The 27,016-nt window shown below is 34.4% G+C and overlaps 1 protein-coding gene across 3 annotated transcripts in view; it reads left to right on the top strand.

Annotated features, from left to right (window-relative positions):
* MESR3 (misexpression suppressor of ras 3) overlaps positions 1-25,623 on the top strand; it is a 126,374-nt gene extending 100,751 nt beyond the window's left edge. For all 3 annotated transcript variants that reach the window (XM_070106283.1, XM_070106282.1, XM_036373295.2), the window contains one exon: positions 21,046-25,623. In XM_070106283.1, the coding sequence (XP_069962384.1) occupies positions 21,046-21,915 (870 nt within the window). In that variant the 3' untranslated portion in view covers positions 21,916-25,623. The remainder of the gene's footprint in view (positions 1-21,045) is intronic.
* The last annotated feature ends 1,393 nt before the right edge of the window (positions 25,624-27,016 follow it).

Genomic DNA, 27,016 nt, shown 5'->3' with positions numbered 1-27,016 from the left:
AGTTTAAGTAAGTTGTTTGACATTTCTAACTAAGTGCTTACTAAATTTTTAGTTCATTTAATAAATATGCATTCAAAAAGTAAATAATTTACTATTTTTACAGCGCATTCTTCAATCACCTGTGTCCATACGCCTTGTAACCATTTATTGCATTGCTAATACGTAGCATTTTTCCCTCCACCTAAAATCGGCAAACATTTATTCGTTGGCGAAATTACTTGTAGTTAGCTTGCTGTGAATACTCGTTATTGAAATTTCAATGTCTCCTGACTTGTCTCTCCACTCTGCTGAATTGTTGAGCGCACGTTAGCAATTCTAATTGACTGCGAACTTGACATTTGATTGCATAACACCGCAATGAGTTGTCGCTTTTGTTCGTCGTTGTAAACATTTCGTTTTTAGTTTCAACCGATATTCAGTGGCTTACTCGCTTTCGTCCATCTGAGGCGTTTGATTTGCATGTACGCTTGCGAAATCTATTATTATTCGTGTACATTTTAGACATTATTAACATATTTCCACTGAATTTTACATATATTATATATTTATTCATTCATTCACAAGTTTGATTTTTTCAATTTATTTCAATTACAATTGATTCAATTTATTGGCAAATTAAATTTACATTTTTCAACAAGAAAACGGAGTTTTTTCATCTGATTTAATTTAGGAATGATTTTTCATTGAAACAGTTTACGACGTATCTGAACTCACCGTTGATGCCAGGCGGTCTAATCAATTTGCTTCTATTAAATGGGTTACTCTTACTGTTACTAAAAACTGGTTCTTTGTACACAAAAAGTGGATAAAACGAGTTTCGTGTCTAAACAGAACCCTACTTTTTTGTTGAAAAATTGCTGCTTAAACCTGAAAGAGGATAAACGAATAATTTTTCTAAGTTTATTATGACCATTTATATTTTCAAAGTGATTCTATAATGAAATGGAAACAATAATGATGAACCACGTCTTAGTTTATTTGTATTGTCTTATTTATTTCTGTTGGGGCATGTTTCTGAGAGTCACAATTTCTTACTGCTTTTATACCGACTGAATTCTGAATGTTCATAACCTTTAAAAAATTTCTTCCTTTAAATCGATTTCTTTAGTTTTATGAAAAAAATATCTAAACATGACCTTGCTATTAATTACAAAAAAAAAATATTTTTTTGCTTCGATTTTATTCTTCGCACATACATATGTTGGCCGTGAGATGGTCTGTTTTCTGAAAAAATTTTATAAACCAGTACATCTAAAGAATACGCATTAAATAAGTGACAGGAATATTAAAAACAGAAAGAGATGACGTCAACTAAATATATTCTACTGGAACAATCACAAAAAAAGCGAAGAAAATCTTTTAAAAATTGGAATAATGATACACAGTTTCAGTTCATAAATAAATATAAAATAGAAATACAAACATAAATACACTAATAATTTTAATTTTATTTTTCGTTTTTGCTTCTTGTTATTATTTATTTTATTTTCACACATCTCGCGATTTTTCGCCAGTTTTATTATTTGCCTGTCAATTATTTACTCAAACATCACAAATGAATAGAGATTGCTTGTCTCACTGACGTTAACTTAAAGTGACAACCAAGTGACAATAATATGATGAGTTACTCATTCAATTACGGTGCCAGAGTGTTTCGTTTCCATAGTGTACAATCTGTAAATTCTTAAATTTGCATTGGTTGAAAAAAACTTGACGAAAAATTTATAAATTTATATTGTATTTTAAAACATCTTTCGAATATCCCCAAACTCTTATAATTCAGAGAGTACTTCTTTCTCGATTTTCGACGAACATGGCTTACATGTTCAGATAGAAAGTTTGATGCTCGATGGTTTGCTTGATTTCTCTTCTGTTGACACTATTTTATTTACGATTTTGTGGGGGCTTGAGAAGAGTTGATAGTGTACGTGTAACTTGCTAAATCTTCATTGCTATTTTGCTATAGTAGATTTTTGACGGTAGTGGTGCGACACAACACAGGTCTGAACTTTAAGAAGTAAGTGCGGAATTCCTAAACGAAAACCAAGAAAAACGATAGCTTGGTTGCACCGAAATTACAACACCCTTTACAAATCCAAAAGATCAAAGTTCCATGCCGAATTTGGTAAAGATATCTAATATTATACATATACAAATGAACCATTTTTCCATACAAATACTTGATTCTTATGGTTCAGTTTGCATGGCAGCTATATGCTTTAGCAAACCGATCTAAACATATTCTTTAGAGATTGTACCATTGTCTTGGAAAATAACCTATGCTAAATTTGTGAAGGTATTTCTTCTAATAAAAAAAAGTTTTTCATACAATCCCTTGATTCCGACCTTTCAGTTTTTATGGCAGCTATATGCTATAGTGGTCCAATATTGGCGGTTCCGACATATGAGCAGCTTCTTGGGGAGAAAAGAACGTGTGCAAAATTCGATATCGATGTATCTAAAACTGTGAGACTAGTTCACGTATATACAAACCAACAGAAGGAAGAAGGTCTCCGACGTTTCCTATATATTTTCCGTATATATATATATATGCTATTGGTAGATAAATATCATATCTAGGCAATAAAGAAAATTTGAAGGTTTCAACAGAGTATAGAATATATATATATATATTTATATATCTATTAATTTTATTATTTTTTCGCGCTTCATTTTCTTTCACATTTATTCATCAAATTTTATTTCACGAATGACTCTCACATGATCTTGCTAATTTAGTAACCACTATTTATTAACGCACACGCGAGATCGCTAACTTTTTCCCAAGCACTGTTGTCACAACTAATCTTGCTTGGGATGCCTCTTTTTTGTTTTTTTTTGTTGTACTGTCACAAGTCTCGCCAGATTATAAGTAAGTCTGATTGCACATGCAATCTTTGTTGTTCATTGTGTTCTGTACACTCATACCATACAAGTACATGTATGATTACTAGTATGTATGCATGTATGTAATATCGGTATGTATATTCTCGCATATACATAAGTATGTCATCTAGGTATTTATGTTTGTAAGTATATGTGTTAGAGTGTTACTACCTGTTGCGCTTTTTGCGAAAAATCCCAGTGAGTTGTGCTAATTTACATGCAATTTGCATTTGCTGTTGTTTGTGGCATGTCGTTGTCGACTTTAATTTGAAGCCATTGTTTGTTGTAGTATTATTTGGATTGCGCGTGCAATCCATTAGGGTTTGCTTTTAACATTAAAACGTCGAGAAAAAATGCCTCCATTCACGGGCAAAAGTACCCCTTATTTTTGTTGACATGTCTAGATATGTTTAAAAAAGCGAAGAATTGTGACTAACAAAAAACATAAGTACCTACAAACACATGTATTTGTCCATATGTATGCAGATGCTTCTCTAGTGTAACAGTCATAGAAAATGTTAAGGTTGAGTTAGATGACTGATCCCTTCACGTGTCGGGAAATCACGCTTGGCTTATTATGTACAGTCCTTTGTGAAGCCAGATGATCTCCTGTAATATGATATCAGCTCTCTGTTTCTGAGCTTAATTTCTATTTTCGCTCTTTCAGCTGTATATCTAAAACTATAATATCCGATGTGCTTTTGCCTTGATCTGGCAAAGATTGCACATTCGAAAAAGAAGTGTTGAAATGATTCTACATTATTTTCTTTCAAACAGCTCATGCAATTGGCATCTGGTAAAATTTTCTATCTTACCGTATGAATCCCGATCGGACAGTGCCTGTCAGAACTCCTACAACCCTTGAAAGGTTAACTTCACTGAGAGCGAATAATTCTTTAGGCCTGTACTGCACAGCTGTTAGTAGTTGACCAACGCTTGCTGAGCTGTTCTAAGGCCCAACAATCTGACCCGTAGCCATTTCTCAGTTATTGAGTCTGAAGTACCCATTCTGGTAAGCTCATCACCTTTTTAATTTTTTGCAATACCGCTGTGGTCAGGCACCAAATAGGTCTAACCATGTAGTAACTTGTTGCTAGAGATAAGGAGTCATAACAACTCTTCACTATTCTGCAGGGATTCCGGCCTTCTCCGTGGATGAAACTTAACTAAATTTTTCCACTAGAAGATATGGAAGATAAAAGAGTAAATAAACAAAAATTGACAAAACGGCGGTGTTTTTAAAAATTTAACTCAAAAAGGATTTGAGATATTGATTTTAGTATGTCATTTTTAAAAGTGTAACCTATCGAAATATGAAATAAACAAATTAATTTTTAAAAACTTCAAAAATATGTAAAACTAAGCATAAGCCTTTTACTAAAATAAATATAATAAATCATACTATTTTCCTCACAGAGTCAAATAATATCTTTGTTCTTGTCTCGCTTCAATTTTCATCTTGATATTTCATAAACTTCCCATATTTGTGTAGCCTTTTTACTTTCGCTCAAATATTTTCAGACTTGCATTGTTATAAACGTATTTATCCCGTATATAGACTAAACATAAATACAAGTATGTATGTACATTTGTTTATCACACCCAACTGTTTTAAACATCCAAAAAATCTATTTTGCAATCGAATAGTGAAGCATTATATAAATTTTGGTCACGTGCAACATTTTTTGCGTTCGCCAAAGCAGTCTAATCGTATTAACGAAAATAAATTAAGCTGTGAATAATAACTACAGTTTGTAATTTTTACACCACACATACAAATATGGACGCCTTTGGTTTTTTCACACATACAAGTATATATTCATTTATGTATATACGAGTATATATACTCGTACATATTTACGCGCACGTGAGTTTAACTTAACGTTAAAGTAAAATTTTGTAATACCAAATGTGATTGGTATGAAATTAATAAAACGATAGTTTATATATCTGTACCCTTAAACAAATTTTTGCGAATATTCCTGGAATACTCTCTAAACCGTACAATTTGGAAAGCATTAGTCTCCAATATATATCTTTAGGATACCATTAGGTAGTAATTAATCCCAAATTAATATTTTTTGGGTATAGTTAGTTATCATTTTTTTCAGTCTTTCTTCAAAAAATTAAACTGTATTTATTTAGTATGTGGAATAATTGTGTAAAAACAGACTAGTGCATAATAGGGTGTAAAAAGTGACTAGTCTGTAAAAAGTTGAGAACAATTAGTCTCTACAAAAGGGTACAATTAGTCTCTTCAGAGGACATGCTCAAGCAAAAGGGAACAGTTCGTTTCATATAAAAAAATAAAAAGTGGTATTAGGCACATGTTCGTCTGCGACGAATCGCGGACCTATTTCGGATTTGTCGCATTTTTTGCAGGGTATGTACATACATACATATGTATGTATATCAAATATGAACAATGATTTTTTGAAGTACCTATAAATAAATTCTTGCACTTCAAACTGACACAGTTTTGTGAAAAAATTAAAGAAACAAGTTGCCGAGTTTAAGTCATTAAACGAAGAGCCGAAATAAATAATTGGTTTGCTGCACTTTCAAATTTTTTAACTATAGATGTTCTGATTTTCAGAGTCAAAATAAGAGGTTGGCTTGAAACATAGAAAATAATTAATATTACATTAAAAATTACCCACGTATGACGGTTGCTTTTCATATTTCGAGATTAGGGAACAAAATCAAATAATGTTATAATCAAAAACTTTATTGTTTTTCTAAATGTTCTCTATTATTATCTATAGGCTTTAGCATGCGTATGAACCAATTACCGAAACACATTTGCCTCTCTGACTAAGGTATCTTCACAAAATGCGTTCTGAACGCATCAACAGCCTCTTCAGGTGTTTTTCGACACTTGACCACTTAGTTTATTTTCTACGTACGGAAATAGAAAGAAGTCTTTCGGTGCCAAGTCAGGTCTTTACGGTGGATAACTCATCGAATCGATGTTTTGCGTTCTCAAAAATGCAGTTGTTTCAGTCGATATGTGCGAGCTCCCAAACAAACGGTTGTGTACCACTCAGAATTTACTGTTATGCGTTGTTCTATTGGTATGGTTGCGACTTGTTTAGTTTTTCTAAAAACATCTCATCTGAAAACACCCATACAGTCGACTGATGTTGACTCTCGGGCAAATACGCGTAAATCTACGATCTATCAACTGTCACGATGTCATAGACGTGTTTCGATTTTTGAACTTCTCGCTCAACCAATCGACACAAACCTCTTTTTGAGCGATTGACAAATTGTGTGCGATCCAAGTGGACAAATTGTTTTTGCAGTCAAATGTTCATGCAATATTGAATGTATGCTGGTCCCTTTAATGCCTATAGTTGTTTTAATCTAACGATAGTTCATATGACGATCTTGCAATATTAATTTGCGCACAGCAGCAATAATTTCCGAAACAACAACTGATTTTGAACGACCTTGACGAAATTCGTCCTAGAGTGATCTTTGACCTCGATTGAATTCACCATACCATCAATAAACACTGGTCCTTGATGAAGCTTAATCGCCTAAAATTGAATTCAGTTTATCGGTGCACTGTTGCTGAGTTATTCCACGTCGAAAGTGGTTAAATTTTATCGCGCGAAAATGTTTGCGATTTAATTCAATTTTTTGGCTGAGATGAATATTTTAAGTTACTGTAAACAACACAAATAGCTTTTTTATGTCGCTAAATTGCAAGACTAGGGTTGCGAAATGCTGCCTAGTACATGAGAAATTTTTACTTTGTATAACATTATTTATTTTCTGTATGATAAGCCAACCTTTTATTTTGACTTGAAATCACAAAATCTATTTGCGATTCAACGTATATTGGAAGGGGTCGATTCGCACCACACTGCTAAAGGTCCCTTAAATTTGCCTGCTCAAATATAATACAAATAGAATAGCAAGCGGTTTTATCACTTCAATATCGATATAATCATAGTTTTGATTGTATAGGATACATTTTAGATTGCTTTCATATGCTGCATATATATTTATATAATATTAGAGAAGGCGGAGCCCTAACATAGATAGCAAGTGAGATGTGAATTCCAATCGGCTATTCATCGAAAAAAACTAAATAAATAAAATACAAATATATTATTGGTCTGTTCCACAAGTATACTGCCCTATATTCAAATAATATTAAATTCAATTTTTGTATTAATAACGGATGTAATAAAAAGTGCTGTGGTATGTATTTTCGCATAAAACAATTGTGTGACTTTTTCGCTAACAACTTAATTGGAGGTTTCAATGCAGAGTTTTGTATGCAAACCTCCGGATATACATCCGTATATCTAAGTGTTGTGCAACACATGAGAGATTTGTCGAAAAGCGTGGTTATCAGTAAATCGTATATTGTTTTTATAACCGAAAAATAACAATGGTGCAGCAACAACAATAATGCGATAAATGCTTTGCCAGCAACAACGCAGTACGGTCAGAACGCAGAGAGAGGAAGCAAGAAATTAATTCGACATGTCGTCGGAAAAAGTGTCACTGTCATAGGCGAAGAATACAAAAGCGAAATGTCCGCGACAGGCAGGACTCCAACGCCCAGCCGAACTGTAAATATATATACAAATGTAAATATGTGAAGTACATATTTGGCTAGTGTCTTTCAAAATTGCCGAAGCGACAAACGATGACAGACAGCCATGCGAAACAACCAGTGATAGAGAGAAAGCGGCCAACCGGCAATATATACGAGTTTGTTTTTGTTGTGCATGGCGCGTGTGTACGGCAGTTGAATGATTGCAAACTATGGGTGTCCATGGAACGCATGCAGTTCTGCTTGTTAAAATTGGACTTTGCGTACAATCCATACGAATTGCTATTAGCACAGCTGAGTTGACCTTATCTCGCCGTCCTATGGGGCCTCAGTGTCACTGCAATGCTGCTTGATTGTTGCTTAGCCATTCTTTCGGTCACATATCACTGACCTTGGTTGCCGAACCACAAAAGCACACAATAATCAGAACATGTAAAAATAAACACTAGACAATCATGTCCGCTCCGCTCTCCAATGGCTGACTGCACATGCGGTTCCCCATTATCAGCTTCTATTACAGTTATTAACAGACGATGTCAAATGCGACAATTTGTTGCTATGCCTGGAACAATGGAGTTTACAAATGGTTGCTATAGCTGCAACAATTACATGCTGTTTAGCCAACTAAAGAGAAACTAAAGAGAATGGCTGTTGTGTACTCGTTTAAGTATGGGAGTTATATGAAAGCGTTGACATGATGAATTAATTAAAAAAATTCAAAGAAAGCCTAAAATTAAAGTTGTGTTGAGACATGAAGGGCTCTAACTATTCTACGCAGGACCATACATTGCACATAGCATTGCATAGGGCGATGATAAACCCTACAAAAGAGTACAAATTGGGAGACAAATTATGTAATGGTTAGGCATTGATATTTCCATACGAATATAAGGACATGTCAATTTGGGAATTGTCTTGCTATTTTAAGAGAAAATGGAAAATATATATGATTGAAAGCAATGAAGGCAAATCTTTAGACAAGCTACTTATGTATATATATGATAGCTCAGCTGTCGCTAGTGTGACGTCAGCACAGCATTAAGTCGTTATGTGGTTAGGTGTATTCAGAAACATGAAAATATTACAATTTAAAAATTTGTTTATTGCCAGTAGTCAAAGTAAAAACATAGCATCATTAAGTAAAGTTTCGACTTGACTTCACAGATATTAAAAAAACATGCATTTAAAATTAATGGCTGTTAGTGTTGTTCCAGTTCCAACGAAGCTTCTTGCGGTGACCATCCGTTATCCTTGGAAAATAAAATATTTCTATCTACTGCTTAATAGAAGAAATTAGGCAGCAAAAGTTTTCCAGATTTTTAGGAAAAACCCAACAATTAACTATTTATAAAAAGTCGAAATTAAAAAAAACATTTGTTTTCAAAAACCAAGCTGTATAAGATTCATAGAAATTTACCAAGCAGTTTTCAAGCTACAGTGGTCACCAGTTCAAAAAACATAGTTTTGAGAAAAATGCATTTGAAGTTTTACACGAACGTTCCAGAGCGCTCAAGAACCTTTGCTAAGTATATTTTAGGAAAATGCTGACTACCCCTAAGCACTTTAGGGGGTATTCTAGTCTAGAGGCATGAATTTTATTTAATTTTTGAAAGGCCGTAATAAAAAGCAACAAATATTTTTACATCCATTTTTTATCAGTTATTTATTAATGTTTTAAGAATACAGAAAAAAATTAAAAATTAAAAAAAGTTCGAAATTTGAAACTCTAGCAGGTGATGAGTGGGGGGTCTCAAAAATTTGCCACGGGACCATACCCCTGATTTTAGCCCTCCAAGGAATCTGAAAAAAAAAGAATAAGTGATTATTAATCTAGAATGATGTCGCAATTGTAGGAACTACGGAAAAGCCAAAAAAATGCCTATTTGAAAAAAATGTAATTTTGTTACCGTTTTTTTTTTATATTCTCGAATTTTTTAAAAAATAGTCAAAATTTGGGAATGAGCGTAGTTCATACAAAATTTCAAGTAAATTGGTCCCGTAGAAGCTGAGAAATCGTAGGTATGGGCTCGAAAAATACAGTTTCGAGAAAAACGCGTTTAAAGTTTCGCGTAACGTTCGGACCAGTTCGGACGCCGGGTTAACAAAACAGCTATATCTCCGAAAATAATTTAAATTTTGAATAATCCTCTTGTACACATATTCTTGTATAGTTAAACTTTGAAAATATCAAAAAAAAATCTTTTGAAATTTCTAGACTAGAATACCCCCTTAAGCAAAGTCCTGAAATATACACAAGTATGATAAAGGAAACTAGAATAAGTCGCTATCATCTATGATGAAGCTTTTATATGGTAATTTACATTAAGAAAACTAAATTGAATCATATCATAAAAACAGTTTAAAAGCTTGATAATTCTCACTTTCTAAATTTGGTGTACAAGCTGAGTATTTTAGTAAATTAGTACTCTTAACCTACCTTGTTGTAGGAGTAAACATAGTACTGTAGTACTAAACAATCGGTTTTATGTGAAACTGCTAAAGTTGTCTCAATAATGTAAGTTTTGTCAAAAAGGAAAACGTTTCAATCTATTTGCTTTTTGAAAACATGTTTTCTTATGAAAGGTAACGGAATTACTATGGCAAACCAAAATATTGATTAAATACTGACATGCAAGAAATATGACAATATAATATAATATTATATATAATCATAATATTTCTCCATGGTCTCTCTCTGTTAAAGAGCGTGTGTATGTATTTTCAGCACTTAAAAATCATTTGTAGTATAAACATAATTTTTTCAATTATAAATATACCAGTTTAAAGAACAGCGTAAGCTATTGTGGTTCGATCTGAATAATATGTTCGGAGATTGTAGTGTTGTCTGGGGCAATAATCTATGTCAAACTTTGTGAAGATACCTTGACAAATAAAAGAGTTTTCCATACACGGACTTGAGGTCAGTTGTATGGCAGCTATATGCCATAGTGGTCCGATATAGGCGATTCCGACAAGTGAGCAGCTTCTTGATAAGATAAGGACGTGTACTAAATTCCAGACCGACAAAACTACAAAAGAGTCATGACTCGAAAAATGACAAATGTTCAGGAGGGACCAAAACCAGTTCCTCTAAAAATTATTAACGTTTTACAGTCAAATCGTCGTTCGTAATGTAGAATATCTTCTTTAAGGAGCGTCTTACTCAAATATTATTGATTTTCTAGTTTAACAGATAAATTAATAAAGACATTTTTGAGTTAAGACATCGAATAACAGTGTGATAATCGCTCATTCGTTCATGAAAAGTGACACATTTCAAATAATACAGATGATTGAAGTCATCTTTTCCAGATAAAGAAACCCAACTTGGCAGAATACAGCAGAAAATTCACGATTTATTTCAACAATAGCAACACAACTACAAATAGTAAAACAAAAGTACAACTAACAGTGATTTTCAAGTTGAGTAATTTGTTGATGACAATGAAATTTCATGGGTATGTAATATGTAATTCACTTATACAAATTGATATATGAAAAAAAAACTTTTATTGAAAATTTTTGAGTTGTCTCTTTTTTGAAGTTAGTGTGCGATGCGTTCTAAGTAGCAAATAATTATTATAAATGAAGCATTCTTAATTATGACGATTTCGAGGAAACTTTGATGATTTATAATATCAAACAGCTTCCATTGCAATGGTAACTTCAAGCGGACAAAGTAACGGGTTTTTTCGAGTAGGTTGAAGTTTATATGGAATAGCATCAATCTAAAATGCTTCGAAAATCATCTAGTTTTGAACTTTTAATAAACATAAATTACCAAATTTAATATACGCACTTAACGAAAATTGAATCCTAAAACGCTTAAAGTCTTCAAACTACGTCCACATATAATATCGGTCAACTGACTAAATTTCTCTCTAATACTAAACTTATTTTATTGAGCGCATTCTGTGTAATTTATTTCTGTAATCTGGAAAATACTTCACGACGGAGCCAGTAAATGATGTCAAATAGCGTTTCACATAAGACTCTTTAAGTGTTCAGACACTTCGTATATTAAAAAAAAAAAAAAAGTAATAATAATAGCAACCAACCACTCATTTAGGGTACATTTTTCAAACACGTCATCATCATTATACTCATCCTCGCAGCAAATATGTGGCAATTATTTATCGATACGAAGGAAGGCGCGAACCGAAGTTCACAGTATCGACAAGTAGCCTTGAATTGTTGTAATGGTTGGCACGCACTTCGCTGGCTGTCTCTGAAATCGGCAGGCAAACAGTGCGCCAAAGGGCATGGAAAGAAGCGCGGTCGTTGAGGCAAACTTTTTATGGATTGGGACATTCGTTTGGTCATGAGAGCAAACTTGCTAAGAGTGTATGCTGGCGGTAGAAGCTTTCGGCGGTCAATAGGCAGTCCTGGTAGACACTTGTACGAACGTACATACGTGTGCAAAAGTATTTGCATTTATCTACACTTGTGGTGTCTAAATCAGGGCAAACATAGATGTTATTGACCGGTTATAAAACGTATGTCATAAATTAAGTATGATTGAAATTGACCACATGTTCCCCAGTACCTAATAGACCATAATGAATAATTTTTATTTGTCTTCTTGAATTTTTGGTTAGTAGCTAAAGTTCACAAGATTTAGATTTAGCCATTCCTAGCAGATACCTAGGTTCCAATCTTTAATTGAGTCCCATACTCGAAACTTTTTTCTAATTAAATGCGAAATTACATGACATCATGCTAAGCTTAGTGACATTTGCTGCCTAAAAGGTTTCTATTTTTGCTTAGCTTATACATAAACCGATGATACTAAACCGCTTTGCATCACATCAGTTGACTTTAAAATGGTTATCTGGAATAATTTATGAAATTCGTACCTTAATATTTATTAATACTAAGTAAACTAGTTACTCTCAGCACAAAATAATATAATATAATATATAATAATAATTATAACTTGACTATACTTAACAAAAAACGTGCACACTGTTCTTCCCGCCTGTACATAGGCCTCCCTTACTTAGACCTCCCTTACTCTGCTTTTATGTATCAACGAATTTCATTCACAATTGCGCGCAATTTCTCGAACTTTTTTTGTGTTTGTGAATTCAACTTATTTACTTCTTATTTCCTTTGTCTTTGTGTATGTGTGTGTATTTGTATTTATAGCCTGAACAGGGTAAATTAAATTTACCACGAAGTTTGTGACACCCAGATGGAAGCGCCGGCGCGCTGAATCGATTTAGCCATGTCCGTCTGTCTGTCCTGTCTGTATATACGCGAACTACTCTCTGAGTTATTGAGACGCTGGTCGGAAATTTTGCACACGTCGTTTCCTTCTCAAGAAGCTGCTTATTTGTCGAAATCGCCGATATCAAACCACTATAGCATATAGCTGTCATACAAACTGATTGAGAACTGTTTTATTTGGCAAGATATCTTCGCGAAATTTGACATAGATTATTGTCACTCCAATCTCCGGACAATCTGTTTAAATCGGATAAAATAATATTTTCATACCCTTTTATGCTTGATATGCACCTGTGAAGGGTATTATAGCTTCATGTTGTTTACGCTTTTCTGTTTTTTTTTTAAATTGTTTTTTCGTGTACGATTCTGAGTTTTATCGATAAACTTTGCAACAAGCTGTTATGCGGCTCACAAAATGTATGCCAATTGTAAAAACTGTTTGTTTGTTTTTGTAATTCGCTTCACGAAAACTTTTCTGCTGCAGTGTTGACGGGTCCGTTGGTAGTTGTTTGCCATAACTGCGGTGCCTCCCACTCTCCTCCGCCAAAGCTGGAATGGCATACTTTTTTGGTTACGCTTCAATTCACCGCTCCAGGGATGGGGAACTCTGTTTGGCGGCTTCGGCTTGTTCTGCTTCATATTTACCCTCAACCATATTCGGCCAGTTGAACTCGCTCAGCATCGCGCAACTCGCGTACACTTCATCGATTTGTTGATTTAATTAATTTGGGTTAATTTGCTGGTGATGCTAAATCGGCATCGAGAGGGGAGATGCACAAACACACACGTACATAAATAGTTGAAAGGGTGTGGACTGTAAAATACCGCGAATTGAAGCGAATAATTTCGGAATTGTGGGGATTTTGGAAATCGGATTTCGCTATAAATCATATATGTTTGTATGTTCGTATGTATGCCATATGCATATGTCAGTGGTGATGTATGTTGCATTGTCATTGCATTGTCATTGCGGTTCTCTGATTAGCGGTTACACCAGCAATAATAGCTCTCTATGCTAGTGCGGCTTACTGTATTAGTGTTTAAATGAATGAACGAAGGGAATTTGTGGGTATTATTAAAGTCGTACGCCACGCCTGTACCTATAGATCAGCTATGCCCAACGTCAACATTACAGTTTTGAGTCTGTATTGGACACGCTATGTTGATACTGCGGCAGACAGTTTGTCAAAAGATAAGGAAACATCGGAGACCCTATAAAATATATATATAAATGATCAGCGTCACGAGCTGAGTCGATTAAGATGTCCGTGTGTCCGTCTGCTTGTATGTATATACGCGAACTAGGCCTTCAGTTTTTTAATCTCTACACATGTCCTTTTCTCCCCTAGAAGCGCTAATATGTCGGAACCGCCGATATCGGACCACTATAGCATATAGCTGCCATACAAACTGAACGATTGGAATCAAGTACGAACGAAAATTTTTAAGAGTAGTCAATTTTGAGTTTAATTAGTAAGCATTCAAATCATATAGATCAGCTTCCAACATTTTTTTTTAATTTTCAAAAATGCAAAGAAATACCATTTTGTTAATGCTCATAACTATGTTACTAATTGTTTTCTATTCACCCAATAATCATGTGGAAAATTGTCAATACGCCTCGCAGCGTTAAAATGGCACAATTCACATATTACACGCACACGCGATTAAATATGCACATTGTCTAACTGTATTCACGTAAATACATATATTCGTAAATACGCAGTACTTTCTATTCCTGTTTTGTCGATATCACTCATACGCCGTGTATTTCTTTCCCCCAGAATTAATAGTCTCTTTGTTTCCATTGACATTGAACTTGTGCGCATTTTGACAGACATCGCAATCGTTTATCCACCGCACTGCTTTTTTTTTAATAATTAATGTGTTGTGGTTAGCAATTGATGAACAGGGTGTTTCATTTTCTATACACATTAGCAGTTATGGCAGTTTCATAAAATTAAATAAAACTATGGAAGTTGTTATTTAAATATATATTACATTGTTCATTTTAAACATTTTTTTAAGAATAAAAAAGTTTGAAATTTGCAGTTTTTCTTGTTGTGTTCTATTTCCGTTATACTTATAGTATTTATCCCTGTTTCTACGAAAGTCGGTGGAAACATATAATCTTGCTATTTCCATGAATGAAATCTATTAATAACCACACCGATCTCCTCTAGAATGCTTGTGTTCGAAACTAATGAAAATGCGATAACTTTCTATAGAATAAAGTCAGAAACAATAGATTTAATAATAAGCAATCTTTAGTAGTTGTGCATGTGAACCACTTCAAAAAGTGGACAACTGTTTTGCACATTCCACGCTTTAAAGAAATTTTATATGTCACAAACTTCTGAATTGGTCTTTACATAATTACGATACAGTTTGAAAATAGACGATGTGGTATTAAAATTATGATAGTTTTCGAAATAAATTTCTGCAGAAAGAGTTTTCATTTTGCTTAATATTTAATATTTGGCAGTTTAAATAGGTGGAAAAAGCGCATTTCTTAGCCCCATTCATTTTTATAAAACATATTTAGTATTTTTTCGGTTACTATGCCTCCCGACCGTCGACTGGAGCGATCTCAGATTTTTTGAACTCCGTAGATCTCCTAATAGCAGATTAACTATTGAAATATCGGGTCACAGAAAACAAATTATCAAGAACAAGCGTTAACTTCGGCTGAACCGAAGGTAGAGTACTCTTCACTGGTGCATTTCTTATAGCATAAAAGGGTATAAAGACATATATATATATCTATTAATTAATTAATTTTAATTGATCAGTTTGTAAAACAGCTTTAAACTGTTGCCTTATGCAATAATCCATGCGGAATTTCGTAAAATATTTGTCAAAGAAAAATTTTTCCATACAAAACAGATTAACGGACATGGCATGGGGGCATGGGGACATTTATAGGGGTCTCGACGTTTTCCTGTATACCACTTTATATATAATATATACAAGTCCAGTGCAAAAATTAAATTTCAGGACCAAATTTAATGTGTTCACAGACGACACGCTTGTGCCATAGGCGAACACCAATATTTCAGAAGATGAATTAAGCGACACACATTTATTACACGAAGTGCTCTGGGCGATGCAATGAAAAGACTCGCAAAAACCTATAAAACAAAAGGAATAATTTTGGGCGGAAATATGTGAAAAAGGACGAAACGTTAAATAAACACAGAATTAATGGCTCGAAGTGTAACGAATGCATAAACGATGTGTATGTATGTTGCTGTAATGAGGTGGTGGGAGTATATGATAATGCTACAATATAAGTATATCCCAGCCAGCCTTTGCGAACGAAATGCTACTAAATCGATGCTAACTGGGCAGCTAGTAATCGCAAAAGACAGTCTAGACATTCTAGCTGTATTTCGTTCCACTTCGGAGAAGACAGTCACGGCAGCGAATTGAAAATGTCTACGAACCGACCCAATTATTTTCGATACTACTTTTCTAGCCGTCTTTATAGTAGATATAAAATCAATTGTAGTTTTAACAAGAAGGCCATTCCCTAAGCTGCTAAGAATTATCGCCAAATGCTCTTCTACACAAATCGCAACCAATTTAGAAAAATCTACATAATGCTTTTTGTTTATATAGAATCAATGTAGTATAAGTGATATATAATAGTATAGATGAGGAGGATGAAATGGTTATTTTTGAGGCGGAATTATAATTAATTAATTATAACTAAAAATTATGTTACTTCAGGCTCTCCTCACATTTCAATTCCAAGTTATATAGACGTTATGAAAGCTATATTTAAAAAAAACTTCAATATAAGCTAGTTCTTATTTATTCACAAAATCAATAATTGCACAAAAAATGGGTATTCCTAAGGTTCGGAAAGCCAAAGACTGGTTTTATTCAAATTGAGTCACACTGCTCATCTGTTCATTAGGCTCAAGAAAATCCGTTCAAATTCACTGCTGGGTAATTTCGAACTTTTATATATACATATAGTAGAGTCAGAGCTTGTTCAGAAATAAATGTGGACCAATGGTAGAAAAAAACTAGTGTGTGAATAAAGAAACCAAAAACAAGCATTTCACGAATTTATTACCAAAATATGCCGATAATTACGTAGTTCATGTCTGAAGCTAAATTGAAACAGAATAGACTAAATAAATTGAAAAAGAATAGACTAAACTTGATACATATCTAATAAAATAGCAGGAGCATGTAACTCGCCAGCGGAACTTACAGCATTTATACATACGAATTAAATATGTCTAAAGGAGTAGGTGATAGAGCTGTATCTCAGGCGACCCTTCAAGCTTCCGGAATACTGCAGTATCTTCCAGGCGGTCTGACATATTTGACTCTATTTAAATATATTCGTATACCATATATATTGTACCCATGGGCTACGCGGGTCAGCAAAACGTCGTAATAAGACTGTTCCATTTATTTCAATTATGCGCCAGGCTCTGGATTTGACTCCAACTCTTTTGGGCTTTAGATATTTCGATGTTCAAATTTCTCCTCTAGGTCAGAGCGGGTCGAACTTTTCGTCCGCTGCCTTGTGGATTCTATTCGATAGCTTTCCCGATGATTGTGTCGGCAACTCATCTCAAAACATGCCCGAACCAACCCTACTTGACTCATCAAATCGATGTTTTGTGTGCTCAAACATGCAATTGATTCAGTCGATGTGTGAGAGCTCGCATTGTCGTGGTGAAGAATTATCCATCTTCGGCGGTTGCTTTTTCTTATTTCTTGAAAGACAACTGTTCTGCGTTGTTCTATTATTATGTTTGCGACTTGTCCAGTTTTTCCAAAAAGATGGAGACCCATATGCTTGGAAGTGCTTGAGGCGCAAACAACATTTGTTGGATTTGTCTCATCTGGAAATACGTATACAATCGAAATCCACAATTCATCACCTGTCACGATGCCATAGAGGTGTTACGAAGCACCGCTATCATATTTATTTTAAAATTTCTCTCGATCAAACGACACGAGCTTTTTTTTTGAGTGATTGAGAAATTATGGAGGATTCAACGTGAACAAATTTTAATTACAGTCAAATGTTCATGGAATATTGAATGTGTGCTGGTCCCACTAAGTACCATAGTTGTCTCAATTCCACCATAGGTCACATGACAATCTTGCACAGCATTAATAGTTTCCGAAACAATAACTAATTTTGGACGAATTTATGAAATTCGTCTTGGTGTGACTTACGACCTCGATTGAATTCACAATACCATCGATAAACACTGGTGCTTGATGAAGCTTAATCGCCAAAAATTTACTTAAGCTCATCGATGCACAGTTGCTGAGTTATTCCACGTCGATAGTTGTAAAATTTTATCGCGCGAAAATGTTCGCGATTTAATTCCATTTTTGGCCGAGATGAATATTTTAAGCTACTGTATACAACACAAATTGAGCTCGTATGTGAAAACTTTCTAAGTGTGTGTAATATCAATCAATAATATCAAAAATCAAAATAATATCAAACTTTTCAATAAAGTTGTGAGTTGCCAGATTGCAACACCAGGGTTATCAAATCCCGAAATATAAAAGGCAACGTTTTCTTAAAACAATTTAATTTAGCTTAAGCCGATTGAACACTTTTTTTTGTTGGATTAGAACATTTCCTTTTTGCCATACTGAGGGAAATTCATGTTGCTTTCTGGAGGCAAAGTAATTGTGCAGTACTTTCGTGGTTCATTCATGCGGGTGACATTCAAAACTAAACAAAATAGCAACAAATATGGCCAAACGAAATTTCCTTTCGTTCTTAATAGAAAATGGTTAAAGAAAAACAAAAAAATAAAGCCAATACAAATACTGTCATGAAAGCTTACACAGATTCACATACAGGTTGGCTTTACTCTATTGATATTTTTATCAATATTTGAAAATTCGATGTTCACCCGAATAAAAATCAAAATACATTTGCACACAAGAGCTTTGGTATGACTTCGAAATTGAAATAAATATTTGTTTGAGGAATCTGCTCTGGCACAGTTTACGAAATATCGTTTATTTTGAGCTAGATTCATTTTGAAGTTTACACATATTTTAACTTTTACATATGTGGTTTATTCGTGTGTGTATGTTCCTACATATGTATATGTAAGCTTGCTTTTATTTATTTAATGAAACATTTATTTTTGCAAAGAAATAGCAAAGCTTAGGCCCATTTATGTCGATTTCAATAGTTATTACAACTCTATGAAATATTTATGAACGTGTTGCATGGACTTACACATGAGTGCGAACGTGCCACATTGCTGTTGAAGTTTTTAGAGCGGAAATCGATTGCATAACATAATTTTCAGCTGAACGCGTTTACAAATTCCAGGCAATGAAAAAGTGGTTTTGAGTTCTCGAGTCGGTGCTTTATTGCTTTAAACTGCAAATAATTGTATTTAAGTGGCTGCCGTTTAGCTCTGTGTGTCGCTTTGACACTTCTCTTTTGGGCTTTTATAAATAGGTGGTTATTCTCAAAGAGAAAGTGTTATAATAAAATTGTACAATATCGAGTAATGTTTTTCTCTCTACTTCAACTAGAATAACCTTCACAGTTTGTATCACAACTATATACTATAGTGAACTGATCTGAACAATTCCTTCGGAGATTGTAGTAATGCCAGAAATAGTAATCCATGGCGCACTTAGTAACGATATCTGGTCAATTAAAAAAGTTGTTCTTACAAGGACTTGGACAGCTATATGCTATAGTAGTCCGATATTGGCGGTCCCGACAAATGAGCAACTTATTGCCGAAAAAAGCTGAGAGAAAAATTTCAGCACGATGTCTCAAAAACTGAGGACCTTGTTCGCGTTTATACAGACTGACAGATGGTCAGACGAAAGACTGACGGACAAAACAAAATCAGCTTAGCTCGTCACGCTGATCGTTTATATAAATGATCGTGGCAAACTTAATATACCCTATTCAGGGCATAAAAAAAAATAGTGAATATAATAATGTGCTTATATTAGGTGAAGAAAAAAGTTCGTTCAGTTTTTTATTGATTTTTCAAAAGATGATAACTTTGTGTACATTTGTCCGATTTAAGTCAAATATGCGCCATTTTGTTCGTAAACTTGTTGCCAACGAGATGCAAACTTCATTAGAAGACTGCGTCCCTATTGCCAAAAAACTCGGAGAGCCAATTTTCACAGGCCTCTCTTGAGGCCAACTTCTCACCATTAAGCGCGTTCGCCATGGACAGGAAAAGATAGTAATCACTTGGTGCCATGTCCGGACTATAAGGTGGGTGCATTAGAGCTCCAGGAGCTTCTGGCGAGTCACCAAAGACGTGTGTGGCCTGGCGTTGTCCTGATGGAACACAACTCGGCCTATGTTTATCAAAGATTGCCTCTTTTGGATGAGTGCTGCCTTCAAGCGGTCCAGTTTTTGGCAGTAGAATTGAGCGTTTGGCCATAGGGAAGCAGCTCGCAGTAGATGATTCCTTGCCCATCCCACCAAACACACAGCAAAACCTTCCGGGCCGTCAATCAGGTCTTTGCCAGCATCTGGACCGCTTCCCCGAGCTTTGACCACGAGCTCCTTTTTGAATCCAAGGTTATGCAAATGGTTCCAAGCGGTTTTCTGGCTTATCTTTAGTTCCTCAGCAATTAAATAAGTGCTCACATGACGGTCTGTTTCCACTATTTCCATGATTTTATCGCAATTTTCGACGACAGGCCTCCCGACGCGTGGTGCATCTTTGACATCGAAATTACCGGAACGGAACCTAGCAAACCACTTTTGTACACGTTCGTTTACAGTATCGGGCCCCAAAATATAGCGAATTTTCTCTTTGTTGGTGTCCATCTTTGCAACACCAGGGTTTGACGACCGCTGACAACGAACTTAGTAAATCAATCGAAAAACTGTCAAAGAAAAACTTTTAGCGCGAATAAACACGTTTTCAGCGCCGTATAGTATGACATGATGCGACACGTAACACTAGAACTATGGACAATAACGCCATCTCTTAGATAAAAACCGAACGAACTTTTTACTGGACCTAATATTATCGTCGGAAGTTTTTAAATGATACCAGCAAAGTCGGGATTGAAATGATTTTAAAGCGTGTTCGAAATACCTCGACTAGTTCTGCAATACCGAATATTTTCTAATACACAGCTTTAAATAAAAACGCTCTGAAGGCCTAACAAATGGACAAAGTTACTATTCCTCAATAACATCTATCAGTTTTCGATTAAGCTTACGGCTTAGTTTCTAATATATAATATAAGAAACGTTTTCTTGCATCATCGCATATTTCACACGTTTTATTCATTGAATATTCAAAGCATATTAACCGTTACTAAAAGTTTCCGTTTTCGTATTGTTATTTTCTTTCTAGCTTCCGCACATACAACGTCGTCGTTTAGGCTCTGTCGGCGATTCTGCTCCACCATCTGAATCCTCCGAGGGTACGAATTCATCCGAACAGAACGAGCTGATGATCAATCCCGATTGGTCAGCACACTCACACACCTCTTCGGTACATACGCACACAAACACACACACCACTGCATCGACGAACAACACCAATACAGCAAATAATCACAACAACACATATTTCGTTGGCTCCGATGTGGACGCCGACACGCTAAGCATCGATACAACGAGCAATTCAAATCTCTCCGATTATGAGCGCGGTCAAGTGGAGAGCTTTTTCGGTGGTTTGGGTACCGATATTTTCGTCTGCTCATCACTGGCCAATTTGTATGAGGGCACTGGCAAAGAGAGTGATTGGCGTCTAGTCTTCACCGGTATACCAGTCGTTTTACATGATCGTGGGAGCGCGCGCTCTCGCTCCACATCACGTGTCACGCTGGTACTGGCCGAACGTGGCTCATGTTTTGCACTCTGGTCAGATCGCATTGATAATTTGTCAAATTATCGTTTCGCCGGCCCGTCCTTCCATACGATGTGTCTCTCAACGAACCATCAACAGCTGATTGGCTTCAGTTTTGATTCAACCGATTCGGCTTGCGAACTCTATCATCACATTGAAAAGCTGGTAAGTGATCCAGAAAACATAGCGCTCTCACTGCCGGGTAAGAAGAAGAAGTTAAAGCAGAAGCGTGTCAAGCCAGCACCGTTGCCGCCCAAATCGCAAATCTCGCAGCCATGTCAATTCCAGCATGTCACGAGCGTTACCAAGGACGATACGGATCGGTACTACAGCATGCAAGCCTTCGCACCGCCATCGCTGAAGCACCGTTGAGAGTAGGTGAGAAGTGAGAAGCGAAGTAGCCATAAATTTACATACATAATGTATGTATGTATATAAATAAATACATATATTAGTGGTATAAGCCTCGTGGGGTGGTCCTTAGGTGCACGGTAACGACGTCAATTCGTCAACTTAGTGCTTAAGTAAATTTTTAACAATCCAACTTTTTATTACTAAATATTATGTAAACGAAATAAGATAGTGGGACGAATACATATTCAAACTGTTTGAAAGTAGCCAAAATCAATAAGCCGACCTTTGTATCTTTCTACGCGCCTACCAATCAGACATTTTGTGTAATAAATAAATTAATAAATAAAAGAATATTTAATATTTACATGTGTATATGTTAGATTGAATTTGTGTGTTGCATATGCATATTTATCTGTGATATAGACAAAAATCCATTTTATATACAAGTATGCGACACGAAAAAAGGAATGTGAAGAAAGTAGGTTTTGTTTAAGAATTCGTGACATGTGAAAGTTTACAGACAGATAAATATACTTACCATAGATATAATTACTAAGTAAAGATCGATTGGGGTGCATATCGGTATGTTTTGGCGACGTGAGCGTTTCTGCTGTATATCCGTCATAATTAAGCTAAGGCAAATACACGTTAAAGAAAAAAGTAGTCACCGTTGTAAACGTTTTATATGTAAGCGCTAGTTAAGTTTAGTGAGAAAATTTATAAAGCATAAACATTTAAAGAAATACTTAATTATATATTTTTTAGCACCTTCAAGTTAATATTTTGGTTCGAATGCCTACAGATCGATTATTATTATTATCAAGTAACTTACTTGTATTCTATGAAAAAAAAATATCAAAGCCACATGCTACATTGTAATGAAGTGCTAACGACAAAGGTTCTAACTTCTATTTATCGAAGTATGCTAAAATAATACTAATATTATTCCGCCATAAATCCGAACCCTTTAGGTTAGACCGACCTAAGTGTAACACATAAATAGTAATATTATTTTCTTGAAGATCTATCCCACAAGAAAAGATTTCAAAGTGTAAAAAATGTGGAAAATGTTTGAGAAACTCTATGTTCACTTGCCGGAATCTTGGAAACCTTGAATTTCGTTTTCCAAAAATTTCCTCTTAAATTCTTTGTAATAAATTGTGAATTTTTATAATATTAAAAATAGTTAATAAAACTATTTGTATTAATGAATAATGAATGAATATGGAGCATAGGGTGGTTCAGAGAGGACCTAATAGAGTGAGAGTATTTTAGTCTCGGTGGTTTCACAATGGCCCTCCGAAAGGCCTAGGTACGTCGTCAGTTCGTCGTCGTTACCTACCTATCTACGATATTAACTTACTTTTAAAACAATATTTGAAAAAAAAATCTGTGTGAAATAATAAGGTTCTAAACCGTTATTCTGTGAAAAAACTGCTCGATTTGTAAATGAAAAATGAAAAAATGAAAAATTTATAATGCCACGCTTCAATATAAGAAGATTTTATTAAAGTACTTTGGGAATACGCGAACATTTGTGTTATAATTTCGAAATTAAATTTCAAATTTTTCAAACGAAGGACGTTTCCTATATTCAATTTCTATCCTTGATAAGTCAATTGACCCCAACAACGACTAGCGACTAAATAAAGCTCTTTTAAAACTTTGATCAGGGAAGCTTGATTGTTGGCAACCATGTTGATTGCAGAAAAGTTTGTGATTTTTGAAGAAACATTTCCTACCCAATTACTAGCAACACTCATGATTAGAGAAATGTTTTTAAAAGTATACTTAGTCCAGCCATAAGTTCTGTTACAAATCAAATTTAAACAAATTTATATTTATTTAATATTGCATATATTAAATAAAAAAATGAAGGGGTATAACGCTTTTACAGGAGAATCCCCACCAAACCATTGCAGCAGCTGGATGGTGACCACGTTGAACCCTTAGCGTTTGCGTGAATTTTGTCATTTTGCTTATTAAAAATTTTTTCCACAATGAAACCGGGTTTCTTCTGTAAATAGTATACTTTCATGGTCGTCGATCACGTTCCACTGACGAAGCCGCTACTGTTCATTTGTTGAGCCTAATTTATCAGAAGATGATCAGTTGATCGAGGGTAGGCTTTCAAGTGGAGATCATCTTGTACAAACCTTGGCATTGATCTGGTTGATATATCCATTTCCCTTGACATCATTTTCTATTTTCTAAGGGGATATTGGCGTTGACACCACGAACAGTTTTTATGGCTGAATTGGTTCGAATCACTCTTTCTGGGCTCTAGTTTTAAATAAAGCTCTAAACAAAACTGGATGACGAAAGCTTTCGAAAGCCTTTGAAAGCTTTTTCGATCATTAACTAGCATTATAAATATATATGTAAAGTATTATCTAAACAGCGTAGACGCAGTTCTTATATAATTAGGAAGATCCGAACCTTTCACTGTTTCCACCATATCTGTCGTTTCAACAATGATAAATGTTGACTTACAAGTCTTGAGGTGCAATTTGTTGACTAATACTTTTAACCAAACCCAAACCCACACATATTTCTATATTTCTTGTATGATGATGGTCTTGACAAGAGTGACTTCGCATGTTATATCTTTATTGAAGAGCACGAAAAAATCGTAACAGCGAACTCTTATTTAAGTACTCGTACAAGTGAATTGCCAAAAATGCTAAATGAAAAGGTGTTTACGGTATGCGAGCTTTTAAAAATTATTTAAAAAAATCTTATTTATATAACATTAACCTCTTATGTTATAAAAATGATCACATTATACCTATGTAGTTCACACGTTGCTATTCAATATGATTTGAGCTTCCAAATTATTTACTGCAAATATATTATTAATAACTATATAAAATTTATTTTATTTAATAATCACAAAGTATGTATATTAAAATATGTCATGACATAAAAATATAATGAAATTAATGTTATTTATATTCAGAATGTTTTTTTTTGTAATTATGTATTATTCTGGGGCACTAGGGTTGACACAATAATTAAGTTATTTAACCTTATCGTTTAGAAATTAAGAAATAGTTACAAGAAAAAATATGTATGTTTGTAATATGTTAATGAAATCACAAACGATTTTATTACTTTTCGTGCAAAACCTACAAATTAAGTGAATTAGTAGAAAATGTGTAAAAAGTGCACACACAGACACAAGCAATGTGTGTGTGTGTGTGTTTATTTAGTTAGTACAAATGGAATGATGACAAAACCCCAACTGACATTGCCGTCGCTGCCGTAATTGCTGAATAAAAGTGACAATTACATTTATCTTGAAAGGCAATCGGTCATTGAGGCCATCGGCGGTTTGAACTTGCAACAGAAAACAATCAAAACAAAAGCAAAACAAAGCAAATGTACATAAATCAGCAGGCAATTGTCTTGTGGGAAAACCTTAGTTGTACAAGTATGTAGCTTTTATTATGCCTATACACATATATGTACGCACGTATGTATGTACGTATGTATGTATATTTATCCGCAAACTTAATCAATGTCAAATTAAATAAATATGTGTAAGTGGAATCCAAAAGGTTTGTTTGTTATGCCGCCAAGGACATGCAAAATATTACATATATATTAAGACCTTTATGTATTATAATAAACATTAAATAATCGCTGTCATGTTTTCAATGCGAATTGTATTATTGCAATGACATAAATATATACATATTACAAATATCTATTCCGAATCCTAAATATGGCTTTTCATTAAACTGTTAGATTTTCAGGTATACAGGTAAGACCGCTTAGACTCAGCGCAATTATCGAGTAAGATATAGGGTTATATTTTGTTATTGGTCGTGGTCCCGCCCCCTAATAGGTTTAATGTGCATATCCCTAAACCGCTAAAGCTATAATAACGAAATTCACTGGGAACAAATGCCTTCTATCGAGTGTGGAAATGGGTGAAATCGGGTGAAAACTCCGCCCCTCCCCATATAACGGTACTGTTAAAAATTAATAAAAGCGCGAATTTTTCTCATATTTCTATGTTATAGTGCGAAAATGGGCGAAATCGGATTACAACCACGCTTATTTCCCATATAACACCATTTAAAATTCCATCTAATGTTTTCACTTTCCACTATGCAAATCAAGCAAAATATAGGTATAAAGAAATCTTAAACGAGTATATCGTTTTTCTTTGCGAGAGTATAAAATGTTCGGTTACATCCGAACTTAACCTTACTCCTTACTTAATGATTTTTTTCGAATTATTTTTTGTCTGAATGCATAATATTTCAAGAATGTTGTGTTTAATTTTACAGTCAATTGGCGCAAAATTAACGAAGTTGTGGGTATTTGTATACCTGTCTTAAGAACGCATTACATCAGTTTTCAGAGTTTTCAAATTTGTTTATATTTATTATAAGTTTTGAAAATAGTGCACTAAAATGACAGTTCCATTAACATATACATTTTTTTTTGTATAATCACGAAAATCTTTATTAAAAATAATTTAAAAATTTCGTATACGAAATACCGTATTGAACAATAAAAAATAACATTTTGAATCCCAAAAATCGGTTTAAAAATTAACAGGTAAGGAAGAGCTAAGTTCGGGTGTAACCGAACATTTTATCCTCTTGCAACTTGCAAGAATCAAAGCCGGGGAAATACCTTCAGGCGCAAAATTAAAAAATGTAATGAAAGGGTTCAATTTTATTGTTCAACGAAATCGTGAACGGATTACAATAAAATTTGGTATCATGTTAGCTTATTTTGAAGGTCATAGACTCACGTATATATTACTTTCCGTCAGCGAAAATTATATTACAATTGTTTTCAAATGAGTATACTACATACCTATGTGATATAAACTCAACCGAAGAGGCTAAATTTAATATATTGAGTTGATGTGAAAAACGTCAACCAAAGGATCGGAGCAACCTAAACGGTTAAAAGTCAGGTATATAAACATATATAGGGAGTACAGTCAACCGAACATTTCAAAATCCTGAAAATTATATGGGGCCTAGGCAAGTTTTCACCCGATTTTATCCATTTTTAATACAAAGATGCACCATCATTAGAAAATTAAGCTCTCTCAATTTGATTAAAATAACTACCACATTAAGAGAAGTATTGA

This window comes from Bactrocera oleae, chromosome 3 (assembly GCF_042242935.1).
Source record: "Bactrocera oleae isolate idBacOlea1 chromosome 3, idBacOlea1, whole genome shotgun sequence".
NCBI lineage: Eukaryota > Metazoa > Arthropoda > Insecta > Diptera > Tephritidae > Bactrocera > Bactrocera oleae.
Note: the sequence above shows the minus strand (reverse complement) of the source record. Positions and strands in the feature narration are given on the sequence as shown.